General features: G+C 35.6%; 2 protein-coding genes and 1 long non-coding RNA gene across 3 annotated transcripts; 2 read left to right on the forward strand and 1 right to left on the reverse strand.

Annotated features, from left to right (window-relative positions):
• The first annotated feature begins 1,162 nt into the window (after positions 1 to 1,162).
• Positions 1,163 to 1,839, forward strand: LOC104086402 (uncharacterized). The gene is made up of 2 exons (XR_684081.3): positions 1,163 to 1,454; positions 1,586 to 1,839. It is a non-coding gene; the product is annotated as an uncharacterized lncRNA (long non-coding RNA).
• Positions 1,840 to 4,964: 3,125 nt separating this feature from the next.
• LOC104086403 (protein IRX15-LIKE-like) lies at positions 4,965 to 6,608 on the forward strand. The gene has a single exon (XM_009590647.4). The coding sequence runs from the start codon at positions 5,190 to 5,192 to the stop codon at positions 6,096 to 6,098; it is 909 nt and encodes a 302-aa protein (XP_009588942.1). The 5' UTR covers positions 4,965 to 5,189; the 3' UTR covers positions 6,099 to 6,608.
• A 613-nt stretch (positions 6,609 to 7,221) lies between these two features.
• LOC104086404 (uncharacterized protein At4g06744-like) lies at positions 7,222 to 9,365 on the reverse strand. Its single transcript, XM_009590648.4, has 2 exons — positions 8,051 to 9,365; positions 7,222 to 7,692 (listed from the first exon to the last, which is right to left on the reverse strand). Exons 1-2 carry the CDS (start codon positions 9,326 to 9,328, stop codon positions 7,423 to 7,425), a joined length of 1,548 nt encoding a protein of 515 aa, XP_009588943.2. The 5' UTR covers positions 9,329 to 9,365; the 3' UTR covers positions 7,222 to 7,422.
• Positions 9,366 to 18,175: the final 8,810 nt, after the last annotated feature.

Below are 18,175 nucleotides of genomic sequence, written 5' to 3' on the forward strand. Positions count from 1 at the left end.
ACCCGATAGTATAACGGAGAATAAATGTGAATAATATATCAAAGTAGAGGGGTATATTTGGCACTTTTCCCTTTTAAAAAATGAAGACTTTTGGAATTTGTGGTCTTAAACAAGTCAAAAAGGGGTCGAAAGTATTTATGTGATTATAAAAGTTTCACATTAAGGGTAGAATTGGAAGGTTGAGCTAAATTGTTTCCAAATTTAGAAAGGGGTCATTCTTTTTGGAACATGCCAAAAAGAAAATAGGTTCACATAAATTGAAACGGAGGGAGTAATAGGTGTATAGGTATTTAAAAAATAATACTTAGTACTTTTAATATAAAAGTAGAGTTTTTAATATTAAAGAAAAGAAAGTTCTTTAGATATATAAATAAAATAATAATTTGACTTACTTAAAATGGATAGATAAATAGTTTTTCCTGCATTTCAGTTTTACACTTTTTACTCCTTCATTAGATAACGTGTAAAAATTTTACTCTCTTTTTAATTTGTCCAGTTCAATCTTTTTTCCCCAATATCTTCATATTTTAAAATCCCTACATATTTTCTATCTTTCTCTTTAATATTCTTACTCATTTTCTTTTCCAAGATTTCATTACTCACCTTTTTCTCCAGATTTCATTAGTTCAAGAGTTCAACAATATTTTTAAATTTCAAATAGTTCTATACTTCTATTGCTCAATAAGATCTTATCTAAGATCAAAAATATCTCAAGAAAGATTACATGAGTTAGCTATATTATCAATTGAAAATAAATTATTAGAGAAAAATAATTATAAAAAAGATTTTAACAACTTTGTATCTCAAAAAGTTAGAAGAATAGACTTTAAATAAAAATGTATCTTATAACTTTCTTTTAAAAATTTAGGTTTCGTATTAAACTTTGGCATGTGTTTGAGCCGCCCTGGCACAATTTCTGGTATTATTTTATTTATTTATTCTAGAGCACAAAGCCTTGAAGTGGACAAGCCTCAATAGGAAAAATACATAAGATGCACCCTGTATTTGTTCAAGAAAATCGGTTTCACGCTCAACCTTTACGGCTGTCCTAATACCCCCTATCCTTATTCAAAGTGAATTTAATACCACTGAAATATAATACCACTTTCAGTGCATCACACGCGCATGCCACATCAGCACCACGTCAGCATCATCTGTTTTTAACTCTCTTTTTTCCCTTTTTATTCACACATTTTTTTTCTTCTTCCACGCCCACCACCAAACCTCCATTACCACCAATTTTACTAGTCACCACCAAATCTGCACCACCGATTTCACTGCCAAATTCATCATTATCAATTCCATCAACCATCACCAAACTCATTAAATTGTATATTAAATTGACGAATTTCTGTTGCAAGTTAACGATATGCTCAATATCGATTTCAAAAGAACCTATTTCCATCAAACATCATAAACCCATTAAACTGTATGTCAAATTGACGCACTAGATGGTAGTGGATTTCCAAATCACACCAATTTCATAAATATATTACACTTCAAGAGATTATATTAAACAAAATCTTCATTTCTCTTTTATCACTTCTATTAAAATGACTAATATTTCTTTCTTTTGTTGTTGCAGATTCTTTAAAGAGAACAATATTTTGAGGCGAGTCAAAATAAAAAAAATAGGTAATTGAAGAAAAAAATCTGGATTATAGGTGTGAAAATGGAGAAGAAGAGATTGGACGTTAAGAAGGAGAAGAAGGGTTTGGGGATTTGAAAGATGAAGATGGGGAAGGAGATTCAATAAATCTGTCTTTTTGTATAAAAAAGAAGAAAAATCAAAATTTCTGATTTAATTTTAGTAATACGCACCTATTTTTATTTATTCTTTATTATTTTGCCACATCAGCTTTTGGGTGGTATTAAATTCACTTTGGACAAGAATAATGAGGTAATAGAACACCCGTAAATGTTGAGTGTGAAACTGATTTTTCTGGACAAGTATATGGTTTATTTTCCCTACTTACGTCCAAGAATGAAAATCGTACTCCTTTAAATAACTAATATCTCTATTTCCGTTTATGTGAACTTTTTTTTTTGGTCCGTTTTAAAAAGAATGACCCCTTTTTAAATTTGAAAATAATTTTGCTTAAAATTATAATTTTACCCTTGACGAGAAGCTTTTATAACCACACAAATATTCTGGGCCTTTTTTAATTGTTTAGGATCACAAATTTTAAAAATCTATTTTTTTTTAAATTTCGTGCTCAATCAAACAGATTCCATGAATTGAAACGGAGCGAGTACAATTTACAAAAAAAAAAAAAAACAAATGTAATCAGAGGTCTGACCAGAACACCATCTCATTTTTTGTGTTACTTTTAAGAGTTTCTTTGGAAACCTCCATTTTTTAAGTTTCAGAAGAAAATCCCCCTTCATTTGACCGTAAACACACACACACACACACACAGAGTGAGACAGACAGAGAGATTACAATTTACAGATCTAGAATATGGTTGAAAATCATTTCTGCTTCCAACTTTGCTTTAAAAGATCAAACTCTCCTCCAACTTTTTAACAATAAACATCAACCTTAGAATATGGAACAAAGACTGAAGTAAAACCTTCCAATTAAACACCATGCATATGGAAGAAAATAATGTTAATGAATCGTCTGGAATGGTTGTGTCCAGTTTGTTAATTAATAGCACGAAGCGTGTGCAAAAGTTTGATGCCTTATAATTGTAGTTGCTGCATATTGGGCAGTCTTTCCAAACTAGTACTACTTCTGGTCCATTCTATCTGCATTTTAAGGTCTTTGTAAACTCTTTAAGAAATATAAGAATGATTTTGAACAAGAAAATTAACAGTAACTGCTTATTTTTCTAAAACTTAAATATTTTTAGATAAATTTTGATTCATCGAAACGACTAACATTTGACCTGAGGGAGTAAGGGTTTTCAGTTAACCTATATGGTTCAAAAAATACAAGGTAAGTAATGTAATTAACCTATATGGTTTTATTACATTTATTTGGCTCCACTGGAATCAGCAAGCAGTTAATTCGTCTCCTTCAAGGGTAAACTTGTGAGTTTATTTTTTAATAGAGGTAACGTGAGAATTGAAGAAGGAACGCACAAGGCAAAGCGACTTTCTGCTTGTAAATTAGTTACCAAATACCTTTCTCCTTCTGTCCTCACCACCTCTCTCTATCTTCCAACTACTCTTTTTTTCTTTTAATATGATACCATGTTTTTCTCTACTTTTAGAAGGGAACATAAGAAAACCAGGGTAGTTGGAGAAGGAGGCTTGAGCAGTAAATAGAGGTGGATTAATGATTTAAACTTTATGGGTCTTGCCTTTAATGCTCTTAGCATTGAACTCGTTATATTTTTTAAATTATGAATTCAAATATAGTATTTATTGCATTTTTAGTGAGAATTCACATATAAATTTATACTTCGTGTTAAAATATTAGGTTCAAATGAACTCGATTCCATCCGCTATGATAGAAAATCATGTAGCCTTGATGGTCAAATAGGAAATTGAAACATGTCAACTTCCTTCTGTCTAGGTTGCCATAAGAGCTTGCTTTACGTGCGCTTAATCCATTTTTGCCGCGATTCCAATGTCTTCCTCATAGCCTGCGCTTTGCTTCATTTTCAATCCAGATAAGAATTTAAAGTTTTAAGTTAGTAGATCTCAAGTATTATTTCACATATATCACCTCTGTAAAAGTGTGCAAGATTAGTAGAAATGTAGGGTTAGAGTTAATTTCATGTAAGGCCACATAATTTTATCCACTATAGTTTAGACCCTAATAACTATAGTTTGCCTAATTATCATTCGTAGCTATTGTTTAATTACTACCAACTTGTATCACTTATATTGTGTCGCGCAACGAATACAACATGTATAAAATATAATCAAGGCAAAATACGTACAATAAGGGTGTATACAAAGGATACGACCTATATCGATTGTATACATGAGTTTATACAAATGATACAACTTGTATCGCTTGTATTCGTTTCGATGGAACGAATACAACTAAGATGAAATACAGAAATACAGAAAAATAAAATTCTCTTGTTGAGAGTCGAACTCAAAGACATCCGCTAACTAAGCGGGCGCTGTAACCAACTAAGCTAAAAGACTTATTTCAGTTCAAAATAATTAAATCTCTCATTTCATGAATTTGCTATAAAATTATAGCTACAAACAATAAATTTGCTGAAAGTGTAGCTACGAATGATAAATACAGTGTATATATTTTATGTGCCGCGTAATTTTTCCATAAAAAATTAAGTGACCATGTAAATGTCGACTACCCATATAAAACAAAAGATAATTTTTTAAACATTTAAATGCAACAAAAAGAAAAACGATTGCTTGGCTCCGAAAATATGATTTATTGTCATTTTTATTTTTCGGAGCACTATAAGGAGGTGTGAGAGGATGGACACTGGGCCTGAGGAGAGGTAGAGAAAGGTCAAAAACGAATTGTGGAGAGGTGATTAGGTAGATGCAGAACATAATGCATCTTCAGCTGACTGAGGACATGACCCTTGATAGGAGGGTGTGGAGTTTGAGGATTAGGTAAAAGACTAGTAATAAAACGTACTTTCCTTCCATTCCGGTAGCTGTAGTATTACTCTTGTTTTGTCGTTTTCTTGAATTTCTAGTATTATTTGATGCTGCTTCTGCTTCCGCTAGTTACTATCTCACTATGCTACTATTTATTCTCCTATGACTCTCTATTATATCGATATTTCAATTTGTTTTACTGCTGTGACCGTGACTGTATAAGGTCCGCATATACACTACCCTCCTAAGACACCATATGTGTAAATATACTTGACTTGTTGTTGTTAGAGCAAGTCACACATAATTCAGTTACTTAATGTGATTAAAAAAGGCTTTATGACTTCCCTATTATTGTAGGTAATGTTCAAGGATCATACCATGAATTAATCCTATATAAATGTATATTTTTATTCAAATTTTTTTAATTATATACTAGATGTTGAGCTGAACTGCTGAAGAGGCACCTTACCAAATACTACCATGTGCCCTGCATTTGCCAATCCTCAAGTCTGAATGTTTCTTTAAAGCTCAGTCACCTTCCCTCTCATAAGCCCATTCTTTGCAGGGATTTCTGAATAAATCTTAATATCCATTTCCTTTTATACCCAAGCAAAAGAAAAAACTAAATTTTTTCATCATCCTAAGACACAAAGATGAAGAACAACATAGGCAGTAACACAAAACTCATACTCCTACATCCTTATATCCAGAAACAGGGCAGCTCCAATCGTTTATTATGGGTTCTTGCTTTTATTTCATTCTTCACTCTTGCCTTTCTTCTTACTCTTATTTACACCAGAGAATCCATTACCAGTTATACCTCTGTAGCTGCAGTCTCTGCCATTTCTGGTTCAACCAATCCTCCATTGTCAAAGGCAGTGGTTAGGGCCTTAACACATTATGCTTCAAATTCCAATAACACTGAACATATGTCATATACAGATATCAAACAAATTGCTGATGTCCTCCGACAATGTCAACAACCTTGTAATCTCCTCGTTTTCGGCCTTACACATGAGACCCTTCTCTGGAAAGCCTTAAATCACAATGGACGAACAGTTTTCATCGACGAAAATAGATATTATGCTGCTTACATTGAGGAAAAATACCCAGGAATTGAAGCTTACGACGTGCAGTATACAACCAAGTTAAGTGAAATGAAAGAGTTGATTGCAGCAGCGAAGGAACAGGCACGAAATGAGTGTAAGCCAGTGCAGAATTTGTTGTTTTCGGAGTGTAAACTTGGACTTAATGACCTTCCTAACCAATTCTATGAAGTGAATTGGGATGTTATTTTGGTTGATGGACCAAGAGGGTATTGGCCTGAAGCACCTGGTCGAATGTCTGCTATTTTCACTGCTGGTGTGCTGGCGCGGAGCAAGAAGAGTGGCAACCCGAAAACACACGTTTTTGTGCATGATTTTAATCAAAAAGTTGATAGAATTACTAGTGAAGAGTTCTTGTGTAAAGAGAATTTGGTTAAGTCAAAGCATATGTTGGGGCATTTTGTCATAGGAAGAATGGATTCCAACAGCTACCACTTCTGTCGCAACCATATATAACATCACACCAGCAACTTCCGTCTTCGATCATTGTATGGTAAGGTGAATTTCATTTCATAATTTAAAGACATGTCAAGTTTTGAACGTATTATGCTAGAGGAAAGAGGGTCCAGAGGAGGTGTGAAAATAACTCTGTTTTAAATGAATTCTTCTCTAAATGTAAAGGCTACTGTTTATAAAAATCTATGTTTTTTACCTCAATGTCAAGTGTACTAAAGAGTAGACCAATGTATGATAAGGTGAATTTCATTATTAAAAGATGTGTCAGATTTTGGATATATTATGCTAGGGTATAGGTAGAGGGGACAGGTGTAAAAATTAAATAAGTTAACTCTCTTCTGGCGTAGCTCAATAAATGAAAAGGCAACTAGTTCTGTCAAAGTGTATGTACGTACCCTGCGCCAAATTGCTTTTGTTTACCTCAGTGTCAATAAGGTTTCGGTCCAAAAAACTGTAATTTAGTCGCTGATTTTATCAAATGGACTTTATGAATCATGTTACATCGTGCCATATATCAGTGTTGCATTTGCGTTTACTTTTATGAGTTTAAATTATTGTTTTCGTGATTGGTATTATTGATAATTTACTACATGGTATACTTACAAAGTCATCTTTCATTTCCTCATTTGGTACACATATCAAGGGAGAGGTCCTTATAAGTCCCTTGTTGAGTCGTGAGGACCTACTCCGACGAGCTTTGAAAATTCATACACAAAAGTAGATAGAAGTTGAAAACAGAATATGGCTGCTAAATTGAAGCACTAATTTTTTTGAATTTTAAATACCCTTCAAATTATGAGAATATATCTTTGATGGAACGAGTATTGCATACTTTTGAGCGGTCTCTTTTGTCATTATTAATTTCCTTTAAGGTTATGATGCCTCTAAGTTTAATACGAATTTGATTTTCAAAAATTCCATTCTAATCTAGGCTCAGCAATTTATATCTTATTGTATGAAATAACTTCCAATTCCGTTTCACCGTCAATATATTTTATTGTTAGTAAGTTTCAATCATTGCTATTCAGGAAAGTTTCTTCCCACAATAGTTACTTAGATCATGTTATTTTCTCAATGTGGGATCAAATTATTCGTAAACAAGAATAGGAGAAGCCAAGCTGGATTCTTTTTAAAAGAGGCAGCTTACTCCAAAAGACCAAAGGTTATACTCAGTACTTACAAATTTAATGGTACATAAATAGTTATATCAGCCTCTGTCTTGTAAATTGGGATACTTGCTGTATCTTTACCTGCCATTCCCAATTTACATACATCGCTATTACACATCTAAAAATTATACTACGGAATTACCATGGTAAATAAATCAGAGGTGAGGTTTATTGATGGCAGCATAAGTAGTTGAATGAGCCCTTGCACGGTGATGGCGATAAGCTCGACCAGAACTTTGCCTAGAAGAGAACTCATCAATATTACAAGGTACTTTACTTAGTGATTCCATGTCTGGACATTTCCGGGGCTGCAAGAAGAAGGCTTCACATTCTTCAGGTTTTCTCTGGTTCTCAAGATCCAGTACACAATTCATGCTAATATCAAGAATCTTCTCCTTTATCAGCTTTCGACATTCTGGTCCAACCTGTCGAGACATAATATAATTATGACGCAAGGAATGTGCTTTTTTTCTTTTCTTTTTATATACTTAAGTTTGTAGATAAGATGCTTACACAATTTAACACGGTAGCGACTGAAAAGTAACAGGATAAAAAGTTATTTGTACAAGGTGTTTACAGCAAACAAAACATGACATGTGTTTGCATATATATTTTTCAGTACTTAATAGTAATTAATTAATATATATTTTTGTCTCACTGAATCACTTAACCACTGGAAGTTGATATAGTTTGGTATAAATACTTGGTGCAGATAAGTGTTTAATGCAGTACTTTCTAATAGGCTAAGCATTTAAATGAGATGGTAACAGAATTAACACAAACCTGAGTAAAATAGTTGAATTTCAAGGTAAGTTTTTGCAAGTGGCTGAGCTTGCAGAGTGATTCTGGCACGGGACCATACAGCTGATTGTAAGAAATATTCAGCAGTTGCATATCCCTTAGGCACCCAAAAGAATGAGGTATTGGACCTGTTAACTTATTCACACTAGCATCAAATACAGTTGCCAGTTTCAACAAGCCTATCTCATAAGGCAAGCAACCATAAAGTTGATTATTCAAGAACAGAACCTCAAGGATATTTCTACAAGCATTGCCAATGCTTTTAGGGATTTCACCAGTGAATCTATTGTTGGCTAGTGTGATAAACAGGGCAGCAGTACGGCCAAATGTTTCTGGGATTTCACCAGAAAAACCATTGTTGTTAAGAAAAAGAACGTCAAGATCCAATGTGAATACTTGAGGGTCCACTGGACCTGTTAACTGGTTGAATCTAACATCCAAATAGGTTAAATTTGTAGCACCAAGAACAGCTTTTGGGAAAGGCCCAGCAAGCTTGTTATTACTCAAATCGAGCTCGAAAAGTTTAGGGAGCGTTTTGGTTGATATTTCAGGTACCGAGCCAGTGAAGTTGTTGGAGTTGAGATGGATGATGACTAAAGTCTTGATTTCTTCAATGAACTTCCTCAAGGACAGTTGACTGCCGTTGAAGCGGAAACCATTGAAGTCGATGGCAACAACGTGGTTTTTGTAGCAAGTGAATCCGACGTACTTTCTGCAAATGTCGTTGCCTACCCATGTTTTTGTTACGCCAAAGGGGTCGCTAGTTATTGTCTTTTTGAAATTTTGAATGACTTTTATGACTTTTCTTAGTTCTGCGGTAAGATAACCTGGGGTGGATGGTGGGGGTGGTGAGTGTTTGGGACGAACTTTAGGTGGTGGAGGTGGTGGTGGTGGTGGGGGTGAGGGTGAGGGTGGTGGTGGAGGTGGTGGTGAGGGCGATGGGGATGGAGGCATGGGAGGGGGACATGGTGACTCTGCAGGAGGCGGCGGTGGAGGAGGAAGAGGACATAGTGGTTCAGGAGGAGGTGAATACCAATTATCTGGATCATCTCCGTTAGAAGGAGGATAGGCAGGAGCAATGGGAGGGACATCACCTATGATTATGATTTCTATTGCTTCTCTTCTATCATTTTTGCCAGCTGAAGAAGTTAAGGCAGTTGCATGGCAGAATGAGGAGTTTGAGGTAAAGAGGATGGTGAGTAATTGAGCTGCTAATGCTGTGGAAAAGAAGTGAGAGCTAAATATGTTTCTTGCCCTCATATTTTCCTACTACTCTTATTCAGAAGTAAAGGGTAGATGTTTAGACTATATAGCCATAAAAATAAGTATGCCCAGCCCTTCAACTGTTACGTACCCAGATACAAACTATAGTTAGTATTCACCAACATTTAGAACATGTGTTTTTAAAACTATTTTCTTGTAAGGAAAATTGGGCCTTATACTATTATCATGTTGCATCCTGATATATTAATTTTAATTTATAACTATACTAAGACGTTATAAAGAGTTTTTAAACTGATAGTTTAGTTTTACTTGTAGTAGGTTGTTTGCATTGTTTTTTTCCAGGTGAGTAGTTCCACCTACATGAGTAGTTATTTGCAGTTATTTTTTACCTTTCACTAGAATACAAAATAAATGAAAGCAGAGCAAATAGAAATGCAACTGAAACAAGAAAATTTAGCAGAAGACTGCAAAGTTGCCAAAGACTGGTTTGTCTGATGATTCCTGAATCACGGCTTGTATTCATTTTAAATGTTGATGTTCACCTAAGTGAAGTTTGTTTTGATGATTGCCAAAGGAACTCAAGCATGAACTAGGTACGTACACAGTGTACACAGATATGGACAGATTCAAGCACAAGGCATGCACGTGAAGGAGATAAGCTTAAGTGGTTATATCTGATATCTCCTGAACGAAAGTGTTGCATAAGTGATAAGGAGAAAGACTCCTTACTCGAAGATAACTCTATCCTAGATAAATGAGGAGTTAGAAGTTGAAGATAACTAGAACTTTGCCGCCATAGAATAGTATAGCATTAGAACTCTAGTTATTTCCTATTCTACTAACTCTATATATTGTACGATGTTCTCATTTTACAGGTACGCACAAATGCTGAAGTTAAACGTGAGTAGAGAGCAAAATAGCAAGACATTTTGCAAGCAACTCCAGTGTGATTCAAGTGTGTGAACCAGAAGCTACATGAACCAGATAGAAGAACCAGTTCTAAATGTCTGTCTTTTATTCTAGTTTCATTATAGTAGGGCTTTTGAGTTGTACCTTTTAGCTTTATCTAGAAGCAATTATACTAGGTACTCTGAGTATTGTATTCAAGTTAGAGTTAACTTGAAGTTGTCGCAACAGCTAGATGTTGGTTGCCACAAAGGGTTAGAGGTAATCCTTAGGTTTACAAAGAGTTTACAACAATGATTTAGTAAAGTGTTGGAAAAATCTTATTGGGTAGTAGGTTGTGGTTTTTTTCACCTTTTGAGCCAGGTGTTTTTCACACAAAAATACTTATTTTCTTTACTTTTTGCATTATTTATTTCGCAATTGTAGTGTAAAGAATGCATAGAAGAACTAGGTCCATCGATAATCCAGTGCACGCGAAAATTGGGTACTATACAAATCATCTCCCCCCCCCCCCCGCTTCTTGTGTGGTATAAAAGTATAAAACAACAATTGGTATCAGAGCGGGTTATCCTTGAAGAGGTTAACACCTTAGGAGAAGATCAAGATGAGTGCACCACCTAGAAACTAGGAAGGATAATCCACTGCTAGGCCACCACTATTTAATGGCTAGTACTACTCTTGGTGGAAGAACAGAATACGAGATCACATTCAAGGAGAGGACTATGAGTTATGGGACATTGTCACTGATGGTCCACTGGCTACATTAAAGAAAAATATTGAATGAGTAGATGTGCCAAAGACAAGAGCGGATTGCACTGCTGAGGACTTGAAGAAATGGGAGAAGAATGCTAAAGCCAAGAAATGGCTCGTTTGTGGGCTTGGTCCACATGAGTACAACATAATCCATGGCTGTGCAACCGCTAAGCAAATTTGGGACACACTACAGGTGGCTCATGAAGGAACTACTTAAGTGAAGAAATCTAGAGGAACTCTATTGTACTCTCAGTATAAGAACTTTGCTATGAAGGATTGAGTGACCATTCTATCACGACCCAAAACCAATGGGCCGCGACGGGAACCCGGTACCTTACTCAACCGAGTACCAATATAAAGTATCTTTCATATCATTCTATCATAGGTAAATGAACCGGAGTAAAGCATGAGGGAATAAATTTATACATATGACATACTGTCCTATAAGACCAAAACGATCACTCGTACACTGAACATAGGCCGACAAGGCCATACAATATTTTATATACATGACATATGTCTACAAGATTCTAAGAGTACATAAACGTCATAAGGCCGGAACAGGGCCCCGCCATACCAAACAATACCCGTCTAAATCATACTGACCAAACAAGCAACTCCGGAGCAAATAGAGCGCACCAACATCTTCCGCTGAGCTGATAGCCTACTTGGAGGACTCTCAACCTGTTTATCGGGACCTGCGAGGATGAAACGCAGCATCCCCAGGCAAAAGGAATTCTAGTACAAATAATGTATCGAGTATGTAAGGAATGAACATCAGTAAATAATAGACATGAGAGAAACATGGAGTAAAAGACTCATTATGTAAGTCTAAATAGCTAGTGATTCATTAATATTTATAATGACATGCATATGCATATAAATGTTATACCATGCTTATGTATATGCGTTCATAACATCATCAAGCCTCTGAGGGTATCCCATCATATCATCTCGGCCATTGTGGGCAAATTATCAACGTATACCAGCTGATCAGGTGGTGGTGCATATATAACGCCATAACCTTTTTCCCATATCCCATATACATATAATATATGTGTATATAATGCCATCTGGTCATGGGTCAATGTACATGTATAAATGCATGAAATGCATAAGAAATATGTTAATAAGATTTTTCGAAATGTCATAAAATCAATATGCCTTTCGGATAAACTTTATCAAATACGTATTTTTCTGAGACCCATGAACAAAAGATATTATAATAATTCACATGGGGAATCAAGAATATAGACACCCCATAAAGTCATTTATGAAAATTGTGCATTTGCTCGTTTCGTTTGTATCGTATTGATCATGCCAAAAGAAAGAAGGGATAGCCTTAACATACCTGAACAAGGGATAGCCTTAACATACCTGAACTGAATCTCTTGACAATCCCTCTAACACACATCTTTTGCGAAGAACACGTAACGGCATATCGAATTAGGAACAAATCTGTATGATATTCTTGAGAAAGATTGTACCGTACTCCCTTAGAACCGCGATTTCACGCTGTTGCATTTTCATACGAATTTTTGAGATTCATTCGTTACTGTTTTTTGAAGATATCATATAAACTCTTTGGCATGAGATTCATCCGTTAGCAAGCAAGTATAAGTATAAGCATATGGGAAAGTCGCTTAATATTAGGGTTGTGGTCCCCACTCTTGTGGATGACTTGGCCAACTATTATTCTAAATAGGCCACCTATATATGAACTTTAAGAGTCACATTTTTGTGACTTTGTTGGCTGCCACGTTAAGGATTAAGTCCTTATCCAATAATTATCTATTTAATTTCTTAATTAATTTGTTAATTTTCCATTAACCAATAATTATTAAATTATCCACATAATTAGGAATTATCTCAAATTACTTAAAATACTACTCACTTTTAACATAATTTGTACATATTATTATTATGGTCATGTGGTACCTTGTACGACACTAGTCCATAAATATCGGATATTATAGCTCGGACGGTATTTTATCCCAAAATGTCAAACTTCGACGGAACTCATTTTCTTTGGTTCGCTTACCCTCTCACCTTTATGAATTTACTTATCACTTGTTTGAAATACCGTAATACTTATAATCTCCAAATAATCTTGTCCTTGAACTGATGTCAATTATCTTATAACAAATTCAATGTACAACACCCCAGGGTGTAACATCGTCGTAATATAATACTGCGGAGCATAACATCATCGTAATATAATACTACAAAGCGTAATATCAACATAATACTGCGGGGACTAACATCATTCCCCTTTTGGAACATTCGTCCTCGAATGTTGACTAATGCATTTATCGGTCTCATAAGTGCATAGCTCTTACGAATGGTTTTAATACTGTCATTGACATTTAGGTAACTGCTTTGTGAATAAATCTAAAGTCCAGGGTATTCCGACCTTTAGGACTCTTTCTCAAACCACGACTTGTGGTTGGAATCTTTCCAATCTCGTAATTATTGCTATCTCCTATCAAGCAGCTTGTACAACTATGACTTTGTATATGCGCCTATGCGACTCTTCTCTCCTCTTTCCTCCAACTTTTAGCCAATCTCTAGGCCTCACTTTGTGAACATATACAGAATTTATGATAAGCTGTCCCTCTGGGCGTCATTAGCTTTACTACATGTAAGTAGGCCATACTATACCATAACTCTTTCTTCGATTTATCGTTACTGAGGTCTGCTACCAAACTCCAGGTTACTCTCATTGCTTATCCTATATGCATAAAGCTAAGTCTTTTAACACTTCTTTATTACTGTTCATTTTAAGACTGATGGCCTAATCTCATCTCGTACCTTGCAACTTTTACCCATCCATGGTTGATTCATCTCAATGTTGATCTACAATCTTCCATTGATAACTTGAAACTTCTTACGTAATATATTACCACTAGGGCTTACGTTGCATCCTGAAACATTTGAAGTGATTTTCCTGATCCACCTGGGGGGCGATACTGTACTTCCATAACCCTATTTCATATCATAGTCATCCCAATGTGATTCGCCTTACGCGGGTATTTTAATCCTGTACAATTTATGAACTCATTACTCAATCGAAGGCCCAACGCCATCCTTTATTTATCACAATTATACCCTTAGTCTACCACCAGGGCATCATTCCATCTCTTCTAAATGCTATTAGTCTTAGACTCCTTTGAGTTCATTCAAGCTATACTGAATTTTTCATAACTTAGAGAAACCATCAGCTCTCTTGTTTTCACAGGCTTAATCCTGAGGACTTATCTATTTTCGCCATCTTCACACTTGATGTTTTCTTATTTTTACTCATGTCTTCCTAAAACCTTGTCGCTTTATCATACTTTAGCTTGCGACCTACACATATCTATTTATACTACTCATAATCTTCCTTCAACTTGCTTGCACTATAGATTTCCTTGTGTTATTCTGGAACATCAAGTGAGACATCGCATCGTCTCGAACTCATCTTTACTCTCTTAGCTAGACCTCTCTATACTTAGAAACCATAGATTGGAAGATATGCCACTGACGATGCCGCTATCATTCCTGGATACTGAATCCCGACACTTCTAGCCTTCTATCTGAAGTATGGACCATTCTCTGAATTTCTCATGAATCTTCTTCTGTTGTCCATTCTATTATCGCCGAAACGCAATATGAAATTTTCATGATGCCGATGGGCCGCGACGGGCACCCGGTACCTTACTCAACCGAGTACTAACGTAACGCATCTTTCGTATCATTCTATCATAGGTAAATGAACTGGAGTAAAGCATGAGGGAATAAACTTATGCATATGACATACTGGCCTATAAGACCAAAACGATCACTCGTACACTGAACATAGGCCGACAAGGCCATACAATCTTTCATATACATGACATATGTCTACAAGCCTCTAAGAGTGCATAAACGTCATAAGGCCCGGACAGGACCCCGCCATACCAAACAATACGCATCTTAATCATACCGACCAAACAAGCAACTCCGGAGCAAATGGAGCGCACCAACATCTTCCGCTGAGCTGATAGCCTACTTGGAAGACTCTCAACCTGTCTATCGGGACCTACGGGCATGAAACGCAGCGTTCCCACAAAAAATAGACGTCATTACAAATAATGTACCGAGTATGTAAGGAATGGACATCAGTAAATAATAGACATGAGAGAAACATGGAGTAAAAGACTCAACATGTAAGTCTGAATAGCTAATGATTCATTAATATTTACAATGTCATGCATATGCGTATAAATATCATACCATGCTTAGGTATATGCGTTCATAACATCATCAAGCCTTTGAGGGCATCCTATCATATCATCTCGGCCACTATGGGCAAATCATCAACGTATACCAGCTGATCAAGTGGTGGTGCGTATATAACGCCATAACCTTTTTCCATATCCCATATACATATAATATACACGTATATAACGCCATCTGGTCATGGGTCAATGTACATGTATAAATGCATGAAATACATAAGAAATACGTTAATAAGATTTTTCGGAATGTCATAAAATCAATATGCTTTTCGGATAAACTTTATCAAATACGTATTTTTCTTAGTCTCATGAACAAAAAATATAATAATAATTCACATGGGGAATCAAGAATATAGACACTCCTAGTACTTCTATGAATAGAGTCATTTATGGAAATTATGCATTTGCTTGTTTCGTTTGTATCGTATTGATCATGACAAAAAGAAAGAAGGGATAGCCTTAACATACCTGAACAGATTCTCTTGACAATCCCTCTAACACACGTCTTTTGCGAAGAACACGTAATGATGAATCGAATTAGGAAAAAACCCGTATGATATTCTTGAGAAATATTGTACCATACTCCCTTAGAACCGCGATTTCACGCTGCTGCATTTTCATACGAATGTTTGAGATTCATTCGTTACGTTTTTTGAAGATTTCATATAAACTCTTTGGTATGAGATTCATCCGTTAGCTAGCAAGTATAAGTATAAGCATATGGGAAAGTCTCTTAATACTGGGGTTGTGGGCCCCACTCTTGTGGATGACTTGGCTAACTATAATTCTAAATAGGCCACCTATATGTGAACTTTAAGAGTCACATTTTTGTGACTTTGTTGGCTGCCACGTTAAGGATTAAATCCTTATCCAATAATTATCTATTTAATTCCTTAATTAGTTTGTTAATTCCCCATTAACCAATAATTACCTAATTATTCACATAATTAAGAATTATCTCAAATTACTTAAAATGCTATTCACTTTTAATACACTTTGTACATCTTACTATTATGGTCATGTGGTACCTTGTACGGTACTAGTCCATAAATATCGGGTATTATAGCTCGGATCGTATTTTATCCCAAAATATCAAACTTCAACGGAACTTATTTTCTTTGGTTCGCTTACCTCTCACCTTTACGAATTAACTTATCACTTATTTGAAATAGCATAATACTTATAATCTCCAAATAATCTTATCCTTGAACTGATGTCAATTATCTTACGACAAATTCAACGTACAATACTACAGGGTATAACATCGTCGTAATATAATACTGCGGAGCATAACATCGTCATAATATAATACTGCAGAGCGTAACATCGATGTAATACTGCGGGGTGTAACATATTTAAGAGATGTACACAATGTTCACTACACTGATAAATAAACTAAAATCTCTTGGAAGAATTATTCCTGAAGAATAAAGGGTTGAGAAAATACTTACTAGGGTATTGCCAATCACTTGGGAAAGCAAGATCACTGCCATCCAAGAATCAAAGAATATTGCTATTCCCCCACTAGATGAATTAATTAGAAATTTCACTGCCTATGAAATTAGGAGACCAACCATGAAGATGGATGTACCTAAGAAGGAAAGAAGCTTGGCACTCATCACTGAAGGTTCTGATCTGGAAGTTGATGAAATGACTATGATCACCAAAGACTTCAAGAATTACCTGAGAAGAGTAAATGGTTCTTCAAAAAGTGGAAGCTACAACAAGGCAAAAGCTCTGGAGAATCAAACCAATGATGGTCGCTACAAGTGTAGAAAGCCTGATCATCACATCAAAAACTGTCCTTTGTGGGAAATTGAATGGTAGAAGAAAAGAGCTGAAGGAAGGAACATGAAGAAGGAACAGGTTCAACCCAAGAAAAGAAACAACAAAGGATCAACCAAGGCTATGGTCGCTTCTTGGGGAGAAAGCTCGGATGATAATGAAGATGAACGAGCACTTATGGACATGGGAGAATCTGATAAAAAAACTAAGGTAAGTATCCTTCATCTCAAAGACAAGATTAAATTTTTGTCTAAAGAAAGGTTATCTGAGTTACTACTAGAGCTAATTGATGAATCTGAGGATGTAAATAACGAAAAGGAATAGCTATCTAAAGAATATGTGATTTTAAAGGCTAAGTGCAAAAACCTGGAATTTAGGGTTAGTGAAACTGTAAGTGAAAATACTGTGTTGAAGAACTAGGTTCATGCACTTGACTCAAAATATCCTAGAGCTTAGATATGAGAATCTAAAATTGAAACTAGGAACATGCAAAAAGATAGTTGATTACACGCAACTCACGTTAGAAGAAAATATAGGAAAAATGACAGATGAACTGTACTAGAAAGATGAACAAGTAAGAATTCTAAAGGAGGATCTAACCAAGGTCAAGCATGAGCTAGACAGAACTTGTAAATGGAACATGTCCTCTGATACACTTTCATGGCTACAAGAACACCATAGTAGTAACAGAAGAGAAATTGGATTTGGGAACCCTGCACCTAAGTGGGATCCCAAAAGCAAGTTTCTTACACTTCCTAAGAACAAGATTTGCACACACAATGGTAGCACTGGTCATTATAAAAGTGAATGCACTGCAAAAGAGAAGGCAATTCAAAAGAACAAAGATTTTGTTCAAGGGAAAATAGGTTGCCAAGTTGGGCTAAAAGAATTTGATTCACCTTTATTGCCTATAGAAAGGACTCAAACTAGTTTGGGTTCCTAAGTCTAACCCCTGGTTTCCTTTTGCAGGTCCAAGTGAAGGGAAGCAACCAAATATGGTATATGGATAGTGGTTGCTCAAAGCATATGACAGGAAGTAAGAACCATTTCCTTTCTCTTGAGTACCTTAAAGGAGGTAATGTCTTCTTTGGAAATGGGAAGAAAGGTGAGATCATTGGGGTTGGAAAGGTAGGTAAGACTAATTCTCACTCTATTGAGAATATCTACTTGATAGATGGAC

This window comes from Nicotiana tomentosiformis, chromosome 2, assembly GCF_000390325.3.
Source record: "Nicotiana tomentosiformis chromosome 2, ASM39032v3, whole genome shotgun sequence".
Taxonomy (NCBI): domain Eukaryota; kingdom Viridiplantae; phylum Streptophyta; class Magnoliopsida; order Solanales; family Solanaceae; genus Nicotiana; species Nicotiana tomentosiformis.